Source organism: Zootoca vivipara, chromosome 11 (genome assembly GCF_963506605.1).
Source record: "Zootoca vivipara chromosome 11, rZooViv1.1, whole genome shotgun sequence".
Lineage (NCBI taxonomy): Eukaryota > Metazoa > Chordata > Lepidosauria > Squamata > Lacertidae > Zootoca > Zootoca vivipara.
Genome location: NC_083286.1, coordinates 27,779,492 through 27,801,851, shown reverse-complemented (window position 1 = coordinate 27,801,851; position 22,360 = coordinate 27,779,492). Strand labels below are relative to the sequence as shown.

General features: G+C 41.4%; 1 protein-coding gene and 1 long non-coding RNA gene across 4 annotated transcripts in view; one reads left to right on the top strand and one right to left on the bottom strand.

Moving 5' to 3' along the window:
* Window positions 1-22,360, bottom strand: part of KIAA0825 (KIAA0825 ortholog) — a 191,411-nt gene that overhangs the window by 2,165 nt on the left and 166,886 nt on the right. The window contains exon 19 of one of the 3 annotated variants that reach the window (XM_060280190.1): window positions 7,800-12,030. The exons of 1 other annotated variant lie outside the window; for it this stretch is intronic. In XM_060280190.1, coding sequence (XP_060136173.1) covers window positions 11,907-12,030 — 124 coding nt within the window. In that variant the 3' untranslated portion in view covers window positions 7,800-11,906. Of the gene's footprint in view, window positions 1-7,799; window positions 12,031-22,360 lie in introns of those variants that run through there. One more of the 3 variants, XM_060280188.1, reaches the window with a different exon arrangement.
* LOC132592802 (uncharacterized) lies at window positions 1,349-12,300 on the top strand. Its single transcript, XR_009558324.1, has 2 exons — window positions 1,349-1,705; window positions 1,977-12,300. It is a non-coding gene; the product is annotated as an uncharacterized LOC132592802 (long non-coding RNA).

Genomic DNA, 22,360 nt, shown 5'->3' with positions numbered 1-22,360 from the left:
CTTGCAGGTTTCTTAATGGGGTCAGAAAAATACACCACAGAACAGTTAATATTAGCTTGCTTTTATTGCAACTGTGATTTTATATTTTATACTTTTAATTTTATCTTATTAGTCAGTTGACCATTATAAATACCTGACTTGCTTTCAAGTATCTGCACTATTTTAGTTAATATCTTGACATTCCCTCTCAACAGACAGCAGTTAAGCATGTGTACAAACTCTGATATCAAACAATGTAAATGCAATGAACTTGAATGAGGGAGCTTACAAACAGTAGGCAGCAATATATTAAAAGGTAACAGCTGCTAGTAAATACTGATATTAATACCTCAACCTTGCAAATCATTTAATTAATTTTACTGATTTAATGTAGAATGGCCCAGACTATTTTAAATGTTGATCTCTTTTCTTGTGAGTTTTGTGTTTATGCTGCACGCCAGTTTGAAATCTGATATAATAAAGTGTGTGTGTGTATAACCAAAAATAACAATGACCAAGTGCAGCATTTATTTTATGCAAGCGCATGTTTGCCTGAGTAAATATCTCAACCTCAATTTTCTGTGGCAAGTCGAGACATCTGTGAAATATACCCTCATAGCCCTGGCATACAACCCCCCCTACCCCCACCCTTATGTTCTACAGGACTGTTACTTGTTGCTCAGACTCCTGTTTCAAGTCTCTAACCTTCTAAGTCAGCTTTGAAATGTCTCTACATTTCTGGCCACAACCTTTCCAAAAGCTAGCACTCTTTGCCCCCCCCCCAAAAGTCAAGACTGTGGGAAACACAAAAGACCTGCAACTCACATGTTGCTAAGCAATACTACATAACCTACCCGAACCAGCTAGAAAATTTTGGACGGAGCTCAAACGACTAATCTAGCAATCAGAACCGTACCAGGTGAACATTTTAATTTTATTTATACTACAATTATCTGTTTTTACATGCAGGCCAAGTTTGGGAAAAGAAGTAAAAGATGACTCAGCATTTACATACTGTCAGGTGAAAAAAAAGGAATTCCCATGGGGGAGGGATATAGTGTGGGGAATCCAGCTGCTGCCTGGTAAAAGTGACAACAGCAAAACATCACAGCGCAGCGAGATCCTGATTGTTATGCATACATTTAAGGCACTGGGCTGAGCAGCAAACACGGACTATATGCCAAATGTGAAGAGGAACACCTATTATAAAAAGAGGCCAGTGACAGGCTCCTGCCACCCCTCCCCCTCCCTCTTCCGGGGGCCAAGGTCCTGGCGATCTTTTTTTTTCTGAGCGACAAGCCCAATTCTCCCCGCCCCTAGAGCAGAGCGCCAGAGCCAGGAAACAACGTGGGCTTGAAAGGAAAAGGGACTCCTGTGATTTCTGACGCGGCGGCCACCTTGTACTTCCTGGTCGCACCAGCCAACCAGGATGAAGAACAAGAGCGAGGGCAGCTACCTCTCAAAGGCAGCGGCGCTCCGCCCGAGGTGGACACGCGAGTCGCCGCCACCTCAGAGGCGGGCAGGGAAGGGAGGACGACGCTGCCCCCGCCGCCTGAGGATACGTCAGTCGCAGCCCGCTCCCTCGGCTGAAGGCCACGCAGCCCGCGGCGGAAGGGAGGCGGCCAGGAGCGGGAAGAAGGCGGCTTCCCCTCCGCCGCCTCCACCCGTCAGTCCTCTCTCTTTCACACACGGACACACGTACAACACCTGAGGGAGGGGGGGTGAGGTGAGACATTCTCCTCAGCGGGGTGGGGGGGGGAGGGAGCGAGGGAAGGGGGCGGCCGTTGGCGCGCGCAAACCTCGGCGCAACGGCTGCAACGTACCTGCTGCAGCCCTTCCCGGTGAAGGGGAGGGTAGGGGGCGTGGCCAAGACTTGTTACCGGGAGACGCGCCGCCGCTTCTCGCCTCACTGTTTTGTTATGGGGGGAGAGGGTGTGTTGTCCCGCCCTCGCTTGCTTTGCCTTCCCCCTTTTTCCCGCCCTTTCCTTTCCCCTCAGCTCACAGAGGAGATGCGAATTTCGAGAGTTCCACTTCCGGGCCCGGGATGACGTCACACACAACCCGCGCGCAATCTAAGGGACAAAAGGAAGGCGGGGGAGGGGCTTCCTTCCTGCCCGCCCGCCCGCTTCCTGCGCTCAGAGAAGTCGCTGTCAAGTCCGGATCGAGAGAGAGCGAGCCTAGGCGTCAGCGAGATAATGCGCTGGGTCGTCAACAGTGAGCATGCGCAGGTCCCCTTGGAGTCTGCTCAGTAAGAGCCGACGAAGCCGCCGGTTGCTTCTCTTTTGCCCTCAGATGGTGAAGGAACTTCCACTTCAGTACGATTAGCCCAAGCTATCAGATCCGTTGCTTGCAGCCCCAAACCTACCTGGATGCATTTTGGCTTGCTTGCTGGTGAAAGCGACCATGTGGTGATTGATAATATCGTCATCCCTAAGTAGTAGCAGTTGCCAGCACATTGTCCTGTTTGCATCTGCATAGTTTCATCCTTATTTTGGACATTGTAGTAGATTGCAATGTTTCGCTGGTTGATGTATCGTGATGTTAAAAACCAGATATCGCCAGCCCTCACACATGTCATAATTAGTGATATATTGCCAGGTCAAATATTGTGAAACAGTTATCACGATGCAAACTTCAAACTGATACATTCCCCAGTCCTAGGAACTACTGTGGAAAAGTAGTAATTTCCATGTTAGGGATCATTAGGAAAGGGATTTAAAATAAATCTGCCAACATCATGTCATCTATAGTGAAACCACAAATAGAATATTGTGTACAGTTCTCACTGCAAAAAGGATGTTGTAGAGCTGGAAAAGTTTCAGAAAAGGGCAACCAAAACTATCAAGGGTTTGAAGCAACTACATTTCAGGCTCTTTGGTTTAGAAAAATGGTGAGTAAGGAGGGTGCAGCAAAAGATGTCACTGTGAATTCTTCCCAATTGGCTAGACTAAATTATACTAATAACTTTATTAGTTAAAGATGTGGAAAGCTGGAGAGTAATTAACACATATATTCACACTGTAAGGTAATACGGCTTTAGAGAAGATGCCAAGATAGAATCATAGAGTTGGAAGAGACCACGAAGGCCATCCAGTCCAACCCCCTGCCAAGCAGGAAACACCATCAAAGCATTCTTGACATATGGCCGTCAAGCCTCTGCTTAAAGACCTCCAAAGAAGGAGACTCCACCACACTCCTTGGTAGCAAATTCCACTGCCGAACAGCTCTTACTGTCAGGAAGTTCTTCCTAATGTTTAGGTGGAATCTTCTTTCTTGAAGTTTTAATCCATTGCTCCGTGTCCGCTTCTCTGGAGCAGCAGAAAACAACCTTTCTCCCTCCTCTATATGACATCCTTTCATATATTTGAACATGGCTATCATATCACCCCTTAACCTTCTCTTCTCCAGGCTAAACATACCCAGCTCCCTAAGCAAGATAAAGCAAGATACCCTAAGCAAGATACCCAGCTCCCTAAGTAGATAAATCATCTACCTTTTGCTATGCATACCCTATGGATTTTTCTTTATTCTCCTTGTACATTGCTGTTCTGTGGACTCAAAATAAGTTCAGTGCAACTTGTATTTGATGCGTGCTTTGCGTTAAGTGACATTTTGTAGACTTAGAAATCTGGTGCTCCCCCTGATACTTGTAAGCAGGTAATAGAACATGTAGAACTGATGTCGTGGGAGTTTCTGAAGTTTATTCAAAGGAATACCTTATTTAATTTCAATGACATACCTTTGGGGGGGGGGAGTTGATGAAAACTACATTGCCCTAAAGCAAGTCACTTTAACATAATAATCCATTTGGTTTAGGGACAGTGTGTTCCACATGATTTCTAAAATTCTGAATATTACAGGTTTGGCCTTATTTCAAGGAGCAAAGAAAGAAATTTAAGGCATTAATAATCTATTTACTGGTAGCACCTGGATGGAGATTGCCTACTTATGGAGAAGGGATCATTTGCTAACTTTGGAAAACTGGAACAATAGGGTTTAGAAGGTTACACTTGTAGACGAACTAGCACAAGATGGTACAGTACACAAGATGGTACAGAGGCAGCATTACTGGAGATAAATTTTATGATCAACAGTCTCCATTTCTTTCATTAATTCCTCACCAGAACCTAGACCAACTTTTGTTCACTTTTTGTTATCCTGAACCTTATCTTGATATTTCAGAGCTCTTTCTTTATATATCATGTCATTGACTCCCTACAAGGTTTAAAGAAGCTGTTGTTAACTCTGCAAGTCTGTTGATGTAATCAATCCTTTATGCTTGGCATTTATTGATATATTCTTTCCAAAGTGTGTAACAAGGACTCATTGTTCATTTCCCCCTTGATACAATGTTTGGAATGTTTAATGTTTTGTCTGTAGTTGTATGTGTGGTTAGTTGCCTAGGTGACACTCCCATACTCCTCCAGTTCTCCAGTTCCCCTTTATGGGGAAGTGTTGCAGCTCAGCAGTAGAGTATTTGCTTTGCATGGGTTTTTTATTTTATTTTACAACTTATCTGGATGAAGACATGGCTGAATTCATAGTGACCAAGTAGCTAAGGGCATACTGTATCTCAATCTGTCCTCTTCTTCTGGATGATTCCAAACCATCTAAAAATATTATATCTTTGCTCTTCTGAATTGCATGCCTTTTAAAAAGTTCTTTTTGTTATCTTCAAAGATAATAGATTTTTTAAAAGAATAAAATACAAAGAGCATGAAGAACAAGGGTTGTACCACCAATCATGAAAAAAATGAAGGGCACTGATATTTTAATAATATCAAGCATAATCTATCTGAATGACAGGAAATGACATGTGATCGTCCCAGGGCAATCTGAGTACCACTTACCTTCCTCAACCAATGCCAATTTCCTGGAAGTCTTTGTAGGGAAAGGTTACTTCCTGCCTTTTGAATTTTAATGGGAAGAGTTGTAGCTGATCTCCCAAAGGGTATTGTTCAAAACATGTTGGAATTATCACACTTCTTTCCTTATTTGTTCAGTTTTTTATGCTTGATATTATTAAGATATTAACCCTGCACCTGTGTGGCTTTCCATATATTCTTTTTGTCAGTAAGAAAAAGCAGCTGCTGGGTGATCCTCTAAAGTGGGATTGCATGTGGGTGCTAGATGACTATTAAAATCAAACAAGGCAGGTCTTGCAAGCAGTAGTTAAATCATCAGTAGGTTCGGTTAAGGCTGTAATATTCCCATTGCCTTAGGAGTGCATGCGTAATTGCACCTGTGTTCTTGAAGTCTGATCATGCAAGACAAAGAATGCCCTCAGCTTTCAGTTATGCACTTGGTTGCAACTAGCACTTTGCAGGCAGCAATCACATTTCCCAGAATTAGGTTCTCAGCCTCCAAGTGTCATGATAATGTTTGTATGGGATGGATTTTCATTTGCACTCAGTACTTGATCTGTGCCCAAAAGGGCTATTTCTTTGTTCACATTGAAGTGCAGACTGCTAAGAGAACATAAAATAATCTTTTCGAATTCAGGAACAGCTCATTTATTTTGGTTTCAATATTATTATGTCAAGAATAAAAGGGAAATAAATATCCACATTAATTTTGCATTTGCTATAAAAAATATTAAAGGGTTGTTTTCCACATTACAAATTTTGACACTAGGGGGCTCCCCACAAGTCATTTTGAGATAATGTATCTGAATCACTTTGAAGTATTAAATTGTGGTATATAAACACTATGCGCTTCTGTTGTTATGACTGCTACTATTATGCCTTTAAAAAGTAATGTGATAGAGTTGACTACACATACGGTAGCTGGATTTCAGGAAGATTAGTACTGCAAGTTCTGGAACCAACTCAACATGAACAATACAGTTCTCAAAACTAATGAGAAGTAACCCAGCTTTTCTATGTAAGATTTTCAGGAAATGGCATCTTAGGAATTACAAACAGTATATTTTGTCTTGTGCATTTTAATCCTCAGAGGAAACAGCACAACTATATGTCAAAGGTTGATCAAACTCTTCCTTCTTTTGTACTCATCTATTTTCCATAGCTCTGTGGTTTTTCTATCTAGCTCAGCCTTTTGAATACTGATGATGTAGGGTTGCCATATCTGGACACAAAAGTTGTTGAGCTTTTTTTTTTTAGTTTAGTTTAGCCTGAGGTTGCTGAGCTTTTTCTTCTTTTGTAAAAAGGAAATTCACCAAATTCTACATGCAAATTCCATATGCAAATTCAATTCCAGATTTTCTATGGAACCAAAACATTGTTCTGTTCTAGGTATATGTGTGTATCTAATCAATCCCAGTGGAGGCTGGTCTGCTGTGTTTATTGGGACCCAACCTTCCTACTGAAAATGTCAAGCAATTAAAAAAAAAATCCTCCTCAAATTTTCAAAGCCACACTTTCCTGTCCCACACACATTTTATATTTCCTTGAATTTAAGGGGCATTTCTGTTAATCTCCTGATCTCTCTGGCCAATCAGCTTTCCGAGCCACTCAGCCAGTTGTAAAAGTATAGCTATGGCAATGAGATCTCTCCCATCTGTCTCTAAACAGAAAAATCATGTGGTCAGCCCTGGTAGGAAATCTCTTACTCCATCTGTTGTTCTGAGGCCTGTTCAGTACAGCCATTAGCAGTTATATGAGGATTTAGGGCAGCTTCAAAACAGTCCTATGTGATAGGCTAATGCTATAAGAACCATATGTTAGTTCTGAGCATGCTCAGAGCTGTTTCCTTGAAGGCTACAGAAGCAATAAGGAGTGTTTACTAATTGGAGGAACTTTTGTTTGTTTAATATTCATTTTGTGACTTTGCTAGAGAGTGGGAGTGAGTGACCAAGGAAGCAACAGCAAGTCTAAGTCTAATTAATAGTTATTCTTTACTTAATCATTTTGTGTTTATTTTTTTGAACTGGGAAATTGGAAGAAGTAATAGAGGATGGAAATATGTGTTGTACCTGATCCTGTTTTAATATTATTCTGCCAAGAATAAAAGGGAAATAAATACCCACATTAATTTTGTGTTTACTAAAAAAATATATTAAAGGGTTGCTTCCCACATTACCAATTTTGACACTTTCCCTACATTCACTCAATAAAAGCTGCAGCTGCTGCTGGACGCACAGGGTAATTTTAAAACAAATTTATGTGGATATTAATGAATTCTAGATCAATTGGGTGACGGACATGGAAAGCAATCAAAGATGTGTATTGATTGCTCTTGGAACTAATAATTGTTTTTTGCATGACTGTAATTTCCCAAATTTTGGAAATATTTTTATGGCGAGATCTCAGTTTCCAAGGAATTTTAGTTGCCCATTGTCAGGGAGTTGTTGTGGCTACTTCCGAGTAAAGACGCTCCAGTCCGTTGTGTCTTTAAAGGTTTTATTGTGCATACTATTTACAGTTCAGAAATAGCAGAAAACATGACCTCCTAGTCACCCTCAGAACCCGGCAATGGCGTCCGTCGGCTTCGGGGCCAGCATAATAACCTGGGCACCCCGAAACGCCGCCCCTTCGCCCTACGTTTGGGCACGCGCCTCAATTTGGGTGCCGGAAGGAGCGGTGCCCCTTCTGCCCCTGGCCGGCTGGGGCAGTGCCTGGGTTCCGACGTCTCCCTGAGCCGTCCCTCCTCCACTTGTTGGTCAGAGTGGTGCAGGGGATCTGATGCCTCACTGAGCCCTTCCTTCACCGTCTATTCCCCAGAGCATTGCCAGGGCTCTGATGCCTCGCTAAGCCTTCCCTCCTCCATTCCGCTCCCCCCTGACCCACTGCTAGCGCTGCCGCTGGGCGAAGTGCTGGTCAGGATGATGGGGGGGGGAAGGCTCCCTGTAGGGAGTCCCCCTGACACCCATGGTATGTTAAGGGGCCATTTGTATAAGCCAGTGCACAGGCTCTGAATACGACAAATGGAGAAAAAGCAATAAGCGGGCTCCACGTTGGATGAAGCATGATTACATGCATTGAAGTACCTAACTGTGCAAGCAGTATACAACCTGTCTTAAAATACCTGGTAGTTGGTATACTGCAACCATGTTGCTAAAATCTGCCACATCATAGCACAAGATGTGGCAGAAGACACTTTACATCTGTCCTGTTCATGCTCCATTTTGTTTTCTTAAAAGTTACATGCTTCAGAAACTGGTTTCCCCCCTGCCTTCCTCTCAGGTGGAAGTTGCCTTTCCCCCTAAAATTTATTCTACCTGTGTTTAGGATAGGAATGGCAGTTTTCATCTATCAAGTAATATTTTCAGAACTTCCATAAAATGAATTTTTAGCATAGTTTTGTCATTGGTAGGACTTACAAGTGCTAAATATCAAGGATGTTGGTACAGAGTCTGCCAGCTGAGAAGAAAATCGAATGTTTCTGCCAGAGGGAAACTAATTGAAAGGAACAGGGCCCATGTTTGGCCTCCGACTGCTGAGAGGGTGGAGCAATGTATTAAAGAACATTCACTCACAATCTAGAGTAGTTCTAGAATCAATAGTTTTATTGCCCATAGAGCCTACAAAATGCCCTTGGAAGGAATGTGAGATCATATAGGGTTTATAGGAGCAGTAGCTATTAAAGAAAAGTACATGTATTTTGTACATCACCTTTGACACCCCCTGTTCAATCTTTGAGCTATATTAGAAAAGTTATCACATAACTGCAGTTCTTATTCAAGTTACAATCACTTCCAGCAGAACCACCAAGCACTGAAACAAACTAAGCACAAGCATGTTTCAGAATAAAAGATACTCTAGTTTCATGAGAAATGTGACAAATAAAATAAAATAATAGGGATATAAAAAGAGATTATATTGCTCTAGTTTACACAATAATGTTGTTAGGAACAAAATGAAAATGGCATCACTATACCCTATTATTATGGGTAGTCATTTAAATAATGGAGCCTAAACATGGCCCTAAAAACCTTCCTGAAGACAAACCTAAATGAATTTCCCTGAATATAGAACTGGAGGATTAAAAAAAAACTTGAAGGCAAACAACATCATCTCCCAAAAACAGCCAAGCCTACATTTATTCATCATGCTCACTTACCAAGATTCTTATTTTATTTTGCAGGTGCTTCTTCACCAAGAAGTGCCCTGAACGTTGTACTTCTTTACTTAAACAAGATGCAGTTGCTCCCGTATGATAGGCAAGCCGCCCTGGAACTCACAGACCCTGGGATTGAATACAGCAAAAGTTCTACCTCTTATACTATTGTAAATATTTGCACTCATGCTGATGAGGCAGAAGAGAGGGAAGTGCAGAGGAGGAAATGATATTCTTCCCAATACTCTGCTAGTGTTTCTACAAATAAGAGATTTGTACAGAAACAGGACTTTTCTACAATAATAAGATGTAAAGATACCGAAGTATTAAGTATAAACAAAAAGTGAATTGTGATATTAGATACTTCTAATAATCCTTGGGTACTTACCCTTATATCTACTGTATCTGAATGTAAATATAAGGGAAGAGATATACAGGTCAATTCTATTTTTGCTGCTTAAGTTGCAGGTGCTAAAGCAGAACCCTATGCTAAGTAAGTCAGCCAGAGCTACTCATCTGTCATCTACTGCTGCTACATACACAAGAGCATCAGATCAGACTGTCAAGATTTTGAGAGAAGAGTCTAGAATAATTGCATTCTGCTAACACTCAACTATGTACAAAGAAAGGTTCCTGCAACTCCCAACTATTTTGGGAGCCAGTTCCCATTTCCTTGGGACAAGAGACAAAGGAAAAGTTTTTATCATTAATCTTTGATTTCTAGATTCTCAAGCAGTAGGCATACTAAATGTGCAATACTGTGCATGTTTACTCAGAAGTAAATCCCAGTATGGGCAGACTTCCAGCTTGGTGCCACAAAGATGGCTGAAATTCCACCACAGCCATTCGCACTGGTAATTAGAGGCTGAGATGGGAGTAATCAGCCTCCCACCCCACCCCCAGGTTTGAGGGGGCTGTCTCATCTGCAGTTCGCCCAACACCTAGCCCCAAATTCGGAAGGAATGAAGGGCCAGGGGGCGCTGGATGCATAGCACAGGGCGTTTCTTGGCAACTCTCCAAAGCTGTCTTTGTGAGTGACAAACTTCCATTTCTTAAGAGGAAAAATTGGATTTAAGTTATGGGCATGCTCTGAGCAAGGAGGGAGAAAATACTCTGCTAATTATCAGCCACTGAGGTGCTAAAAAAGGATTTGATTGGAAGAAGGATTATTATCTGCGTGGAGGTATGCTGGAACGGAAAGCGGGTGGTGGGCCTTATTGTTTTCATTATACTTTGTTTTGCTATGCTACTTAGCAAAACCCCTCTAGAAGGTTTGGCTACTTGATTAACTATGAAGCAAGTGAGACTGAAAAAGTTTGGTATTTATTGATATAATACGGGTCTAATAAGCATCAACTGTGTGGAGACAACAATTATTTTAAACAGAAAATTAAGGATTTTGACTTTAGGCTTGTTGGAAGAAGATTTCCTGGTTTGATTTACAATATTGGCATAGAAGCAACATCTCATTAACAGTTGGAGAGACGGCAAAGAACTCTGGGTGACTGCTTGGGATTTATGATGCAGTTTTAAGTGGCCACCATTATGGACAAAAGTGCAGAGCAGTTTGTTGTCAAAGTGTATAGTCATAGGGGGAGGTGAGTCTTCAATATTATATGTTTGTATTTTTAACTAAAACCCTTCCCTGCAAAGGCTAATGTTTGAATGACAACTGGTTTGGGAAAAGTATGGGGCAGATGCCTTGATTGGATTTATCTGGACAGAATGGAAAGGACATCTGTATCTGCATGTAATGGGAGGATTCTTGGAATGATTTGGCAGAAATACCAGCTTGTGAAGAGAGACTGCGAACTTATACAGGGGATTCCTAGACATAAAACCACACACAGAAATATATTGTTTTATTTATCTCGCTTGTTGGAAGAACGCAGAGACTGTGGAAAATAATGAGGATTAACATCAGAATGACTTATGGGAACCATCGGAAATGAATACGAGAAGCAGTAGAAGTATGAGATGATCAGATTCCCTCCAAACTCAGAGCATGGTGAAGTCTTCCCCAAAAAATTATAATTTGGCATAATATTTGGATTGTTTAATTATTGAATAATTTGTATAATTTGGAATATATGATGTGATTTGATTGGAATGTTAAAATGGAAAATTTAATAAATATTATTTTTTAAAAAAGGAAGTACCGGTAAATCCCAGTATATTAAATGAGGCTTACTCCTAGGCATGTATGCATAGGATTGCAAATTTAATGCAGCAACTCAATAGAGTGGTCAGCTCCTAAAACTGCCAAATTGTGTTTGATATCAAAATATGTTTTACATATTGCAACTATTCTTAATATGGCTTCTAATAACTTTGCACTCATTATACTAAATTATGAAACAAGACTTCTATGTATTGTGTTATGTCATGTGGACAGTCTGGTCTTGAATTTTTATTTAAGCTGTCCATTGATATCAAAATGCTAACTATCTGTTGGCTCAAGCCTCCAGTACTTTGGGTTGTTTCAGGTTACCATTCATTTGCTAGTAATCTATCAGTTTGATTTTTTAAGTTGACAGTTATTTTAAACATTTGAAAATTGTTAATATCTTTCTTATATTCCTTACAAAGGTATATCTGTACACCAACAAACAACAGAAAAGGTAACAAAACATAGCACTTAAATGTTCCCTAGAAAATACAAACATACAAATCAAATTTTGTACAAATTATGCAGAGGGCAAGATCCAATGTTGTGCCATTGAATGTGTGGGAATTCCCTTCCCTACTCTTCCATCTTCCTGTCTACTCCAGAGGGGGACCTCCCCACCTGCATGGGAGAGGGAAAGAAGGGAAAGTTTTGATTGCACAACTTGGGGCACCACAAATGTCACCCAGAACTTCTTTGGAATAGCATCAATTCTCAGTTCTTTATGAATGTAGTACTCAAGTCAAGATCTCTCTTCTGCTTTATCTTCAGAGGCAAGAGAGGTTGGTGTGAGATAAAGGTTTTTTAAGTGCTCTAGCATCACTTTTTCCTCCTCTTCTAGAGTTTCTTCCTCCTTCATCTCCCATCTGAAATTAAAATACACACACACACAAAACTATTGAATTTCTTCAAATTCATTAAGCTGATACCACACATATTTGCTTAATACTGGTGAAAATTATTTAACTGACTTTCATGTATTTAGTAGACCCAATTTATTATTCTTAACTGCATAAGATATATAATTTCCCCACACACATTTCTGCACACTCAGTAGAAATGATTTATTATTATGGTATTTCTAGGTCATGGGCCGTTCAGTGCTTTGGAGTCTATGCATTAAACTTTTATCTGTGCGTGTATTGCATTCTCTGGATTATTTACTTCTTATTTAAAAGCTTCCTGCATTCAGGGCATACAGGCTGAACATGGCAGTTTACAGAAATAAAATACATCATAATATGAAACACTCCATCAACCTCACCAATTTCAAAGCAACAGCAATAATATGTTTTAAAAGCATGACACATTGTTGGAATAACAGAGTTTTCAGGAGATGTCCAAATTATTACTAAAATATTAACATTCTAAGGCCTTTTAAGCATGTTTGTGGTTTGCTTTTGTTTTACTATGTATTTTGTGGTCTCATTTTGTATTTTTATGTTGTAATCTTCAGCTGAAGGGTGGCATACAAATTTAATTAATTAATTAATTAATAATAGAATGCATGATTCCTGCTGATCATCCACTAGCAGTGAGTTCCACAGGCCAGGTTCTACCACACTAAAGTTTAAGTCCCTAGTAAAGGACAACCAAACTACTGTAAGATAAGCTGAATAGTGCTTTGTGAATTTACATAAAAATCTTGAACTTGGCTTGGTAGCAAATTTGCAACCAGTGCAGTCCTCTCTGGATAGGAGTAGCATGTTGCCAGTAGCCAGCTGCTATGAGCAGTCTGGCAGCTGCATTCTGCACCAGCTGCAGCTTCTGGACCAGATGCATCAGCAGCCCAGCATAAAGCTTGTTACAGTAATCAAATCTTAGGGTTACCAATGTATGGATCACTATGGTCAGGCTATCCTGGTTCCAGCAATAGTCACAGCTGGTGTACCAGCTGAAGCTGGTAAAAGCATTCCAGGCCACAGAACATACTCGGGCCTCTAGTGACAAAGGTGGATCAAGGAGTATCCACAGGCTGCAGTAGCAGCCACACAACCCATCTCCTTTAAGACAGCAGGCACTGTCTCATCATGCAAAGAAGAGTTCACCAACCCTAGACACACCTGGTCAACCCATTGATTGTACCAGTTATGATGGGGCATGTATCCAGAGGGCAAGTGATTGGGTGCATCCCTGCAAGCATCCCGTCCATGTCTTCAGGTCGCGTAAACTAAAACTGATCCCACAAAATTGAAGTACCGTAGGTTTATCATTGGACACTAATGGTAACATCTAAATTGCCACAAGGTCAAGCCACTTCATCCTCAAAAAGATAGGTCAGCAGGCCTTCAGTAAGTAAAACAACACTCCAGACATCACAGAAAAGCTCTGCTGGACAAGGATGCAAGAGAAGCCCTTTTCTGCCCATATTTGTAGTAGACTCAGTTATGAACGCTAAACAGTGCTTGGTTGGCCTTCAAATGAGATATATGCAACTAGCACTCAAGCCATTGTCCAGCTTGTTTCACCATCTGCAGCTCCCTTACATACAGTGTGTATTATATAGCAAGGCTGCCCCTCTACAATACTACTATTCAATCTAAAATATGGATTCTCTATTTTACTATTGTAACCATTTGGTTCTTCCTTTTAATATAGCACAATGATTCAAGCATCTAGCCATATTAATGGTATGCGTTGTTCTACCACCATCTCAAATATCCTAAATTTGCATGGCTTCTTTTTCTGTCCCTTAATGTGTCCCGTAGAACAAACCTAATAACAAGCATTGCACCCTTTACTTGAATGTTGACTCAGATATTTTGAGCAACAGAAAAGTATTTCAAAATGAGTTGTTGCCCATTTCAAGTATAAGACTAAATTTTAAGGGATAACGCAACTAGAAAGGACTTAGAGAAAGCACCTAAAACACTTAATTTTGGTACAAATATAAATAGGTTGCTAGTGTATGCTGAAGACACCCTTTATGTGAAAGTCTGTTCATTCACTTAAAAGGTATTGCTTGTGCCCAGCAAGAGAGATCCATATGCAGAAACAGCCTTCTGTGCCTGTTGATGGTGCATTTCTGGATGCATATCCCCATTTGAGGCCCATTAAAACGGCTGGATGCCTCTTTTTATGCCAATGGGGAAGTGCATCTGCAGCTAGGGCCACCAATTGTTATGCATGACTAGTTGCCTGTAACTGAAGCTGGATTAGGGCCAATTACTTTTCAGTGTCCTTTATTGAATGATAGCTCTTATGTTGATATTGGTCCCCGAGATCACATTTGGACCCATTTTCCCTCCCAAAATTAAAATGCACATATTTTGTGCCCAGTTTTGCCAATGTACACAGGAATATGAAATACTGGAAACTGATCAAATATAACTTGCATGTTTCTTAGAAATGATTGCATTATTGAGTTTAAAGTAACCCAAAAGCATAACATACAGCAGGAGTCAAGGGAACAAATTATCATTACTGCTCCAAAATGAATAAAAAGCATGTCTCTATGTTCAAATGGAAGATGGGACTCAACATTTATAACTCAAGAGATGTCCAGAATGGAACATGCCTTTATTAGCATATCCAAAATGCATAACCATTATTTTGGCAGTAGCAGCTGGCAAAAAATTAGTGATGTACCAGTTCAAGTAATATGAATGAATTCATTTTAAAATACTGTCTCCATCAGTCAAACAGCCAACTTTCAACCAGTGTTATTTCAAATTAACAACAATGTGGCTTTTAGATGTCTTTTAAATCTACAACTGGCACAATCTTTATTTAGGATTAAATTAGAATTTTTGAAGATTAAATTAAATTAAATCTGCTGTCCAAATTGGTACTAGAGATGCTTGGATCATGTCACAGTGCCATTATTGAATATCTTGTTTATGAATAAAGTAGCCATCATGCTGTGCAAATGCTATGAAAATTTATCACAACTTAAAAATGCTTAACTTTGGCTGGATCATACCTGTAGTTTGTGTCAAAATTATTTCCACCACACTCCTTGTAATTAAAGGAGTGTGGTGGAAATAATTTTGACACAAACTACAGGTATGATCCAGCCAAAGTTAAGCATTTTTAAGTCACATTAATTTCAATAGGTGAGTCTTAAGCACATGTTTAGCTCTTCCATTCATATTAATGGGACTCGTACGAGCTCAGCTTTGATAGGATTATGATCTACCGGTATATCAGCCTTCTTCAACCTGATTGTGTTCAGATATTTTGGACTACAATTCCCATCAGCCCCAGCCAACATGGTTAAGGGCTGACAGGAGTTGTAGTCCAAAACATATGGAGGGCCCCAGGTTAGGGGTGATTGTTCTATATGTTTATATAAAATACCAATACCTTGTAAGGAAAGAGAGCTGATCCTGGAAAAACTCAGGAAGGGTTCGATAGAGCTACTTCCCTGCACTGTTGTTATTTGAGTGGTCCTTTGTTTGTGGATACATACACGCAAGCTATAGCAGAGTACCTTTCAGAAGGATTGGCATTAAGGGCCACTCCTGCCTCATTCTCGGGGTAAATGTACTTTCAGCACTCTATGTATTTCAGCAAGATGGAACATGTAACCTATTCCATGCTTGCTTGACCATGCTGGAGCTGCAGCATAGAGGTCAAGCTTCTACAGTAAGAATGGAGGGCAGAATACATGACCTTTAGAGGATCATATGACCAACAACAGCTACAAATAAGCAACACCATTGTCTTCTTTGTGGATTCCGGCTGCAAACTCATATCATGGATGGTTTGCAAACTTGCCAGTCTAGAGATTGGCACACAAAGTGCTCAAGCAGAAGACTCAGCAGTGTTGTGATTCCAATGGAATGAGAATTTAATACACAGTGATAAATGAACATGGACATCAAGGGTCATGTAGCTGCTCAAGGACAAAAACTTTTCTGGAAACTGCAATAGAAGAGCCCTTGCATTCCGGTGGAGAATACTCAATGTTTAACTGGGAACAATAATTAAAATACAGTTATTGTCTGAAACAACAATTTCTGAAAGCCTTTGCGATAATTCTGCAGCAACCTCTCATGATATGTAAAAAATCTGAAAGATCAGCTTCTCTTTAGACCAAGCATCCCCAAACTTCGGCCCTCTAGATGTTTTGGACTACAATTCCCATCATCCCTGACCACTGGTCTCTTAGCTAGGGATCATGGGAGTTGTAGGCCAAAACATCTGGAGGGTCGCAGTTTGGGGATGCCTGCTTTAGACGTAGGTTATAGTCAAGGTAGTGTGGTTGCTGACCTTGAGCCAGACATCTTGGAGAGTAAAGTCAAATGGGCCTTAGAAAGCATTGCTAATAACAAGGCCAGTGGAAGTGATGATATTCCAGCTGAACTATTTAAAATTTTAAAAGATGATGCTGTTAAGGTGCTACACCCAATATGCCAGCAAGTTTGGAAAACTCAGCAATGGCCAGAGGATTGGAGAAGATCAGTCTACATCCCAATTCCAAAGAAGGGCAATGCCAAAGAATGCTCCAACTACCACACAATTGCGCTCATTTCACACGCTAGCAAGGTTATGCTTAAAATTCTACAAGGCAGGCTTAGGCAGTATGTGGACCGAGAACTCCCAGAAGTGCAAGCTGGATTTCGAAGGGGCAGAGGAACCAGAGACCAAATAGCAAACATGCGCTGGATTATGCGCTGGATTATGGAGAAAGCTAGAGAGTTCCAGAAAAACGTCTACTTCTGCTTCATTGACTATGCCAAAGCCTTTGACTGTGTCAACCACAGCAAACTATGGCAAGTTCTTAAAGAAATGGGAGTGCCTGATCACCTCATCTGTCTCCTGAGAAATCTCTATGTGGGACAAGAAGCTACAGTTAGAACTGGATATGGAACAACTGATTGGTTCAAAATTGGGAAAGGAGTACGACAAGGTTGTATATTGTCTCCCTGCTTATTTAACTTATATGCAGAATTCATCATGCGAAAGGCTGGACTAGATGAATCCCAAGCCGGAATTAAGATTGCCGGAAGAAATATCAACAACCTCAGATATGCAGATGACACAACCTTGATGGCAGAAAGTGAGGAGGAATTAAATAACCTTTTAATGAGGGTGAAAGAGGAGAGCGCAAAATATGGTCTGAAGCTCAACATCAAAAAAACCAAGATCATGGCCACTGGCCCCATCACCTCCTGGCAAATAGAAGGGGAAGAAATGGAGTCAGTGAGAGATTTTACTTTCTTGGGCTCCTTGATCACTGCAGATGGTGACAGCAGTCACGAAATTAAAAGACGCCTGCTTCTTGGGAGAAAAGCAATGACAAACCAAGACAGCATCTTAAAAAGCAGAGACATCACCTTGCCTACAAAGGTCCGTATAGTTAAAGCTATGGTTTTCCCAGTAGTGATGTATGGAAGTGAGAGCTGGACCATCAAGAAGGCTGATCGCCGAAGAATTGATGCTTTTGAGTTGTGGTGCTGGAGGAGACTCTTGAGAGTCCCATGGACTGCAAGAAGATCAAACCTATCCATTCTTAAGGAAATCAGCCCTGGGTGCTCACTGGAAGGACACATCGTGAAGCTGAGGCTCCAATACTTTGGCCACCTCATGAGAAGAGAAGAATCCTTGGAAAAGACCTTGATGTTGGGAAAGATGGAGGGCACTAGGAGAAGGGGACGGCAGAGGACGAGATGGTTGGACAGTGTTCTCGAAGCTACGAACATGAGTTTGACCAAACTGCGGGAGGCAGTGGAAGACAGGAGTGCCTCGCGTGCTATGGTCCATGGGGTCACAAAGAGTCGGACACGACTAAGCGACTAAACAACAACAATAGTCAAGGTTATAGTCAAGAGAACTTTTTTTTTTTTTGGAAAATACACTGAACAAGAAGTGAAGTAAAAATTTGCAATTCATATGGATTGAAATCCAGAAAAAAAGAAAACAGAAATGCAAACTGGGCTGTAGGACCCACTTATCCTTGTAGATCTGCATAAAACAAAGTGCTGTAACCATATAGTCCTTTTGGTAAAAATGGTTGAACAAAAATCTGAGCTCTGAAGGATCGTACTACCAATCACTGCACTCTTCAAGAGAGGACATCCTGCAGATACTATAGAATCATAGAATCATAGAGTTGGAAGAGACCACAAGGGCCATCCAGTCCAACCCCCTGCCGAGCAGGAAACACCATCAAGGCATTCTTGACATATGCCTGTCAAGCCTCTGCTTAAAGACCTCCAAAGAAGAAGACTCCACCACACTCCTTGGTAGCAAATTCCACTGCCGAACAGCTCTTACTGTCAGGAAGTTCTTCCTAATGTTTAGGTGGAATCTTATTTCTTGTAGCTTGAATCCATTGCTCCGTGTCCGCTTCTCTGGAGCAGCAGAAAACAATCTCTCTCCCTCCTCTATATGACATCCTTTTATATATTTGAACATGGCTATCATATCACCCCTTAACCTTCTCTTCTCCAGGCTAAACATACCCAGCTCCCTAAACATACCCAGCTCCCTATCTTATCAGGATGTCTGTTCCACATGATGTGTGGTGGAACTCCCTCCCGGGAGTCCCGTTACATATCAGACAAGTGTCCTGATTGAAGACTCCCTTCTTCCAACAAGCCTTCTATGTGAATATCAAACATTAAAAACTTCCCTAAACAGGACTGCTTTCAGATGTCTTCTAAAAGTCAGATAGTTGTTTATTTCCTTGACATCTGATGGGAGGGCATTCCACAGGGCGGGTGCCACTACCGAGAAAGCACTCTGCTTGGTTCCCTGGAGCTTCACCTCTTGCAGTGAGGGAACCCCCAGAAGGCCCTCGGAGGTGGACATCAGTGTCACTCCTCCTGCCTGCCTTTCCTATGCTACACAGCTGCCACGATATAAAAACACTCCAAAGCACAGTAGAAGACTATATTTATAGTGTAAGTGCACTAATACCTTTTTCTTGAGTTGTTATGTGAAAGAAGTTACAAAGGAAAATAAATTACTTAAGCAAGCTGTCTCCCAACACACTCCTCCTTTCTTAAGTTAAAAGTTTGCTATTGTATTCTTAAGGAACCTAACTGTGGATCCCCACATCCAGTAAGTAAGTACAGTGGTACCTCTACTTACGAATTTAATGCGTTCCGAACACACATTTGTAAGTCGAAAAAAATTGTAAGTCGAATCCCATAGGAATGCATTGGGAGAAAAAATTCGTAAGTAGAAGCAACCCTATCTAAAAATTCGTAAGTAGAAAAAATCCTATCTAAACCATATCCAAGATGGCGGACGGAACTCCATTCGTAAGTAGAAACATTCGTAAGTAGAGTTATTCGTAAGTAGAGGTACCACTGTACAGTAATGCAACATTGAAGGGGCTGCCTGATTCACACGACTAAGCATCCCAGCTTACTTTGAAGTGATCTAATTTTGCCATTTTTAAAAGAACACGTTAGCAGTCTAGGCAACAAAGGCAGGATCTTCTTGCTTTTTGTTGTAATGTTATAAAATAATGCTATTCTCTGCTACATAATGTTTCTCAGAATTAACATCCTATGAGCAAATTTTGTGATGGGAAACATCCAAGGAAAAGTTGGAAAGTACCGTAGCTTTTGCTTGGTACAGTTCTAGAAGTTTGAGAACCCAAGTACAGTATCTTTGACTGCACGAGTGCTGATGAAAGAACAGTCTATTATAGTTTTTAAGACATCTCTTTTAATTGCTTCCTCTGTAGCCTCCTTATTTTCTCAAATTTGCTGGGAGCTCTCTCTTTATGTTGTGGCAGTGAACCAGATTCTGATAATACCATGCTTAGTGTACCTAATGCAGTAATTTTTCAGGTAATTTCCTCACACAAAAGACCCAACCCACATTTTTAGTCATTTTTGCTAGTCTGTAATTTACTTTTGGGCAACAAATGAACAATTTAGTTTCATCTGTAACAAAAACAAACTAATTTGCCTTTCTTTGGCTGATTTTAACAGCACTATTACTGTATTATCCAATAGTAGAAGTAGCATGCATATTTAAACATATTCCACAGATAAAGCATTTTGTAGATGGAGGGGGAGGGTAAACTGACACAAAATGAAATATGCCTCCCAAGATAAAGATAACCTGCATGAAAACACAGTTGCAGGAAAAGTAAATTATAAAGCAAGCATTTATCTAATCATTCTAAAGACCGTAATTACACAGTCTGTGCATCAAAAGGCTTAAGAACTATTAAAAGAAAACATTTTAATTAAATATATATTTAAATGAGTTTCCATAAACTGTCAATTGATGCTTCCAGCAAGTGTTGCAAATGTTTTTTTTAAAAAATAGAATCCATATAACCACTGGCAAATCCTCTCTTTTAATATTGTCCAATGTACACAAATACATATGTCATAAGGCAATTTCACAACATTCTTTAAGCCCACACACTCACATGTGAATGGTCTCATCCTGCCACATCCCACTGCCTCTGCATCCTATCCCTCCTCGCAGCATGCCACCTATTATTTTCTCACAGTAACAAAGTATCATACCTTTCTGGAGACCCAGCACTCACATTCATGTTCCTGGCTTCCCAGAAATGTCAAGACACAGACCAATGGCACTCAGTTTTTTTTACTGAGCCAGTGTTAAGCCCTAACTCAAGTTCCCATACACCTGCTGTTCTTGATTTCTTATTGTGCTTAGTCCAGACTGCTAGGTAAAAATTTACCATCACGCTATTATTATTTTTTAAAAAATGTACAGGCTATGCATGCTCATTCATTGTTTCATAATGGCACAATGGGTCTGTGTGTCTGGCTGTTAACCAGAAGCTTGGTGGTTCAAACCCACCCAGAGACAGCTGTGGGCAGGATTCCTGCATTGCATGGGGCTGGACTAAGTGACCGCCGGGTCCCTTCCAACTCTATGATTCTTGGATCTATATAGAAATATGAAGGGACAGGACTGGAATGCCAGTGGCATCTGAGAGCCACTCAGGGCTCAAGGATGGTGTATGAGTGGGAGGAGGTATAAGGAGACAGGGAACTTAATTTAGTTAATGGAATATCTGTTGAAATCCAGGATCTGTGTGGGTAGAGCGGGTCTTATAGGACTGGAAGAAAAGAAGGAAAGTGATTCAGGAAATCCAGGTGACAAAATGTCAGACAGTGCTGTTGGAGAGACACAGGAATCAGGGTCGTCTTAAGTGTATTGGGCACCGTGGTGTGATGATCCCTCCGGTGCCCCTCGCGCTCCGCCAGGCAGGGCCAGGCGCAGCAGGCAGACGGAGGGCGCGGCATGACAGGCAGGAACGCTGCCAGCTGTGCTCCACCTCCGCCTGTTTGGCTGAAGCGAGGCAGCGGCAGTGGGAGCGAAGCTGCCTCCGTCGAGGGAGACCTGGACCTGGGTTACCTTCCGCCCACACTCCTTCAAGTCACAGCGAGCACAGACAACGCTGCCCACAATGCTCTGTGGCACCTCATTTACATGCAAATGAGGTGCCGCAGAGCATTGTGGGGCAGCGCTGTCTGGCTCACTGTGACTTGAAGGAGTGTGGGCGGAAGGTAGTCCAGGTCCAGGTCTCCCTAGCTCTGCTGCCACCTCGCTTCAGCCATCGCTGCTGGGAAAGGAGCAAAGGAGCGAAGCAGGCAAGGTGGAGGTGAAGGTGTGGGCGGCTCCGTGGGCGGCTCCGTGTGCCTCCTTGATGCGCCCCCTGCTGGTTGGGCACCGTGGCGTACCACACCAGTCAGCCCAATGGGAAGAACGGCCCTGACAGGAATTCATAGGTAGTTTCCATATTTTATAAGAAAGTGGGTCAATGCGAGCAATCTGGTCACTGTTTCATCTGCACTGGCCTCCAGTTCATGTTTAAGTACAATTCAAAGTGCTGCTACTTACCTACAAAGTTTTAAACATTTTGAGACTGGACTGTTTGAAGAACCACTTCTTCCCATACAAACCTTCCCAACCACCACTTTTGGAACTACAACTGACTGTGATACAAGACAGAGCCTTTTCTGTTACAGGAACCAGGTTGTGAAACTATTTTCCCAGAGATGTTTGGTTGGCTCACTCTCTTTTCAGCTGCCTCCCTGGTTGTATGCTGAATTGTTTTATCCAGCTCTTTTTACTGCATTTTACTACATTTTTGTAAGCTGTTTTGATTTTAATTTGGAAATAAAAGCAGGGTGACTGCAGGCAGGTGCCTGTGCTTCACATAAGGCTGTTTCTTCAAATCCAGATTCAGTAGAGACATGTATTCAGAGGGAAAGAACCACAGGACCATGGGAAGAACTCATGCTG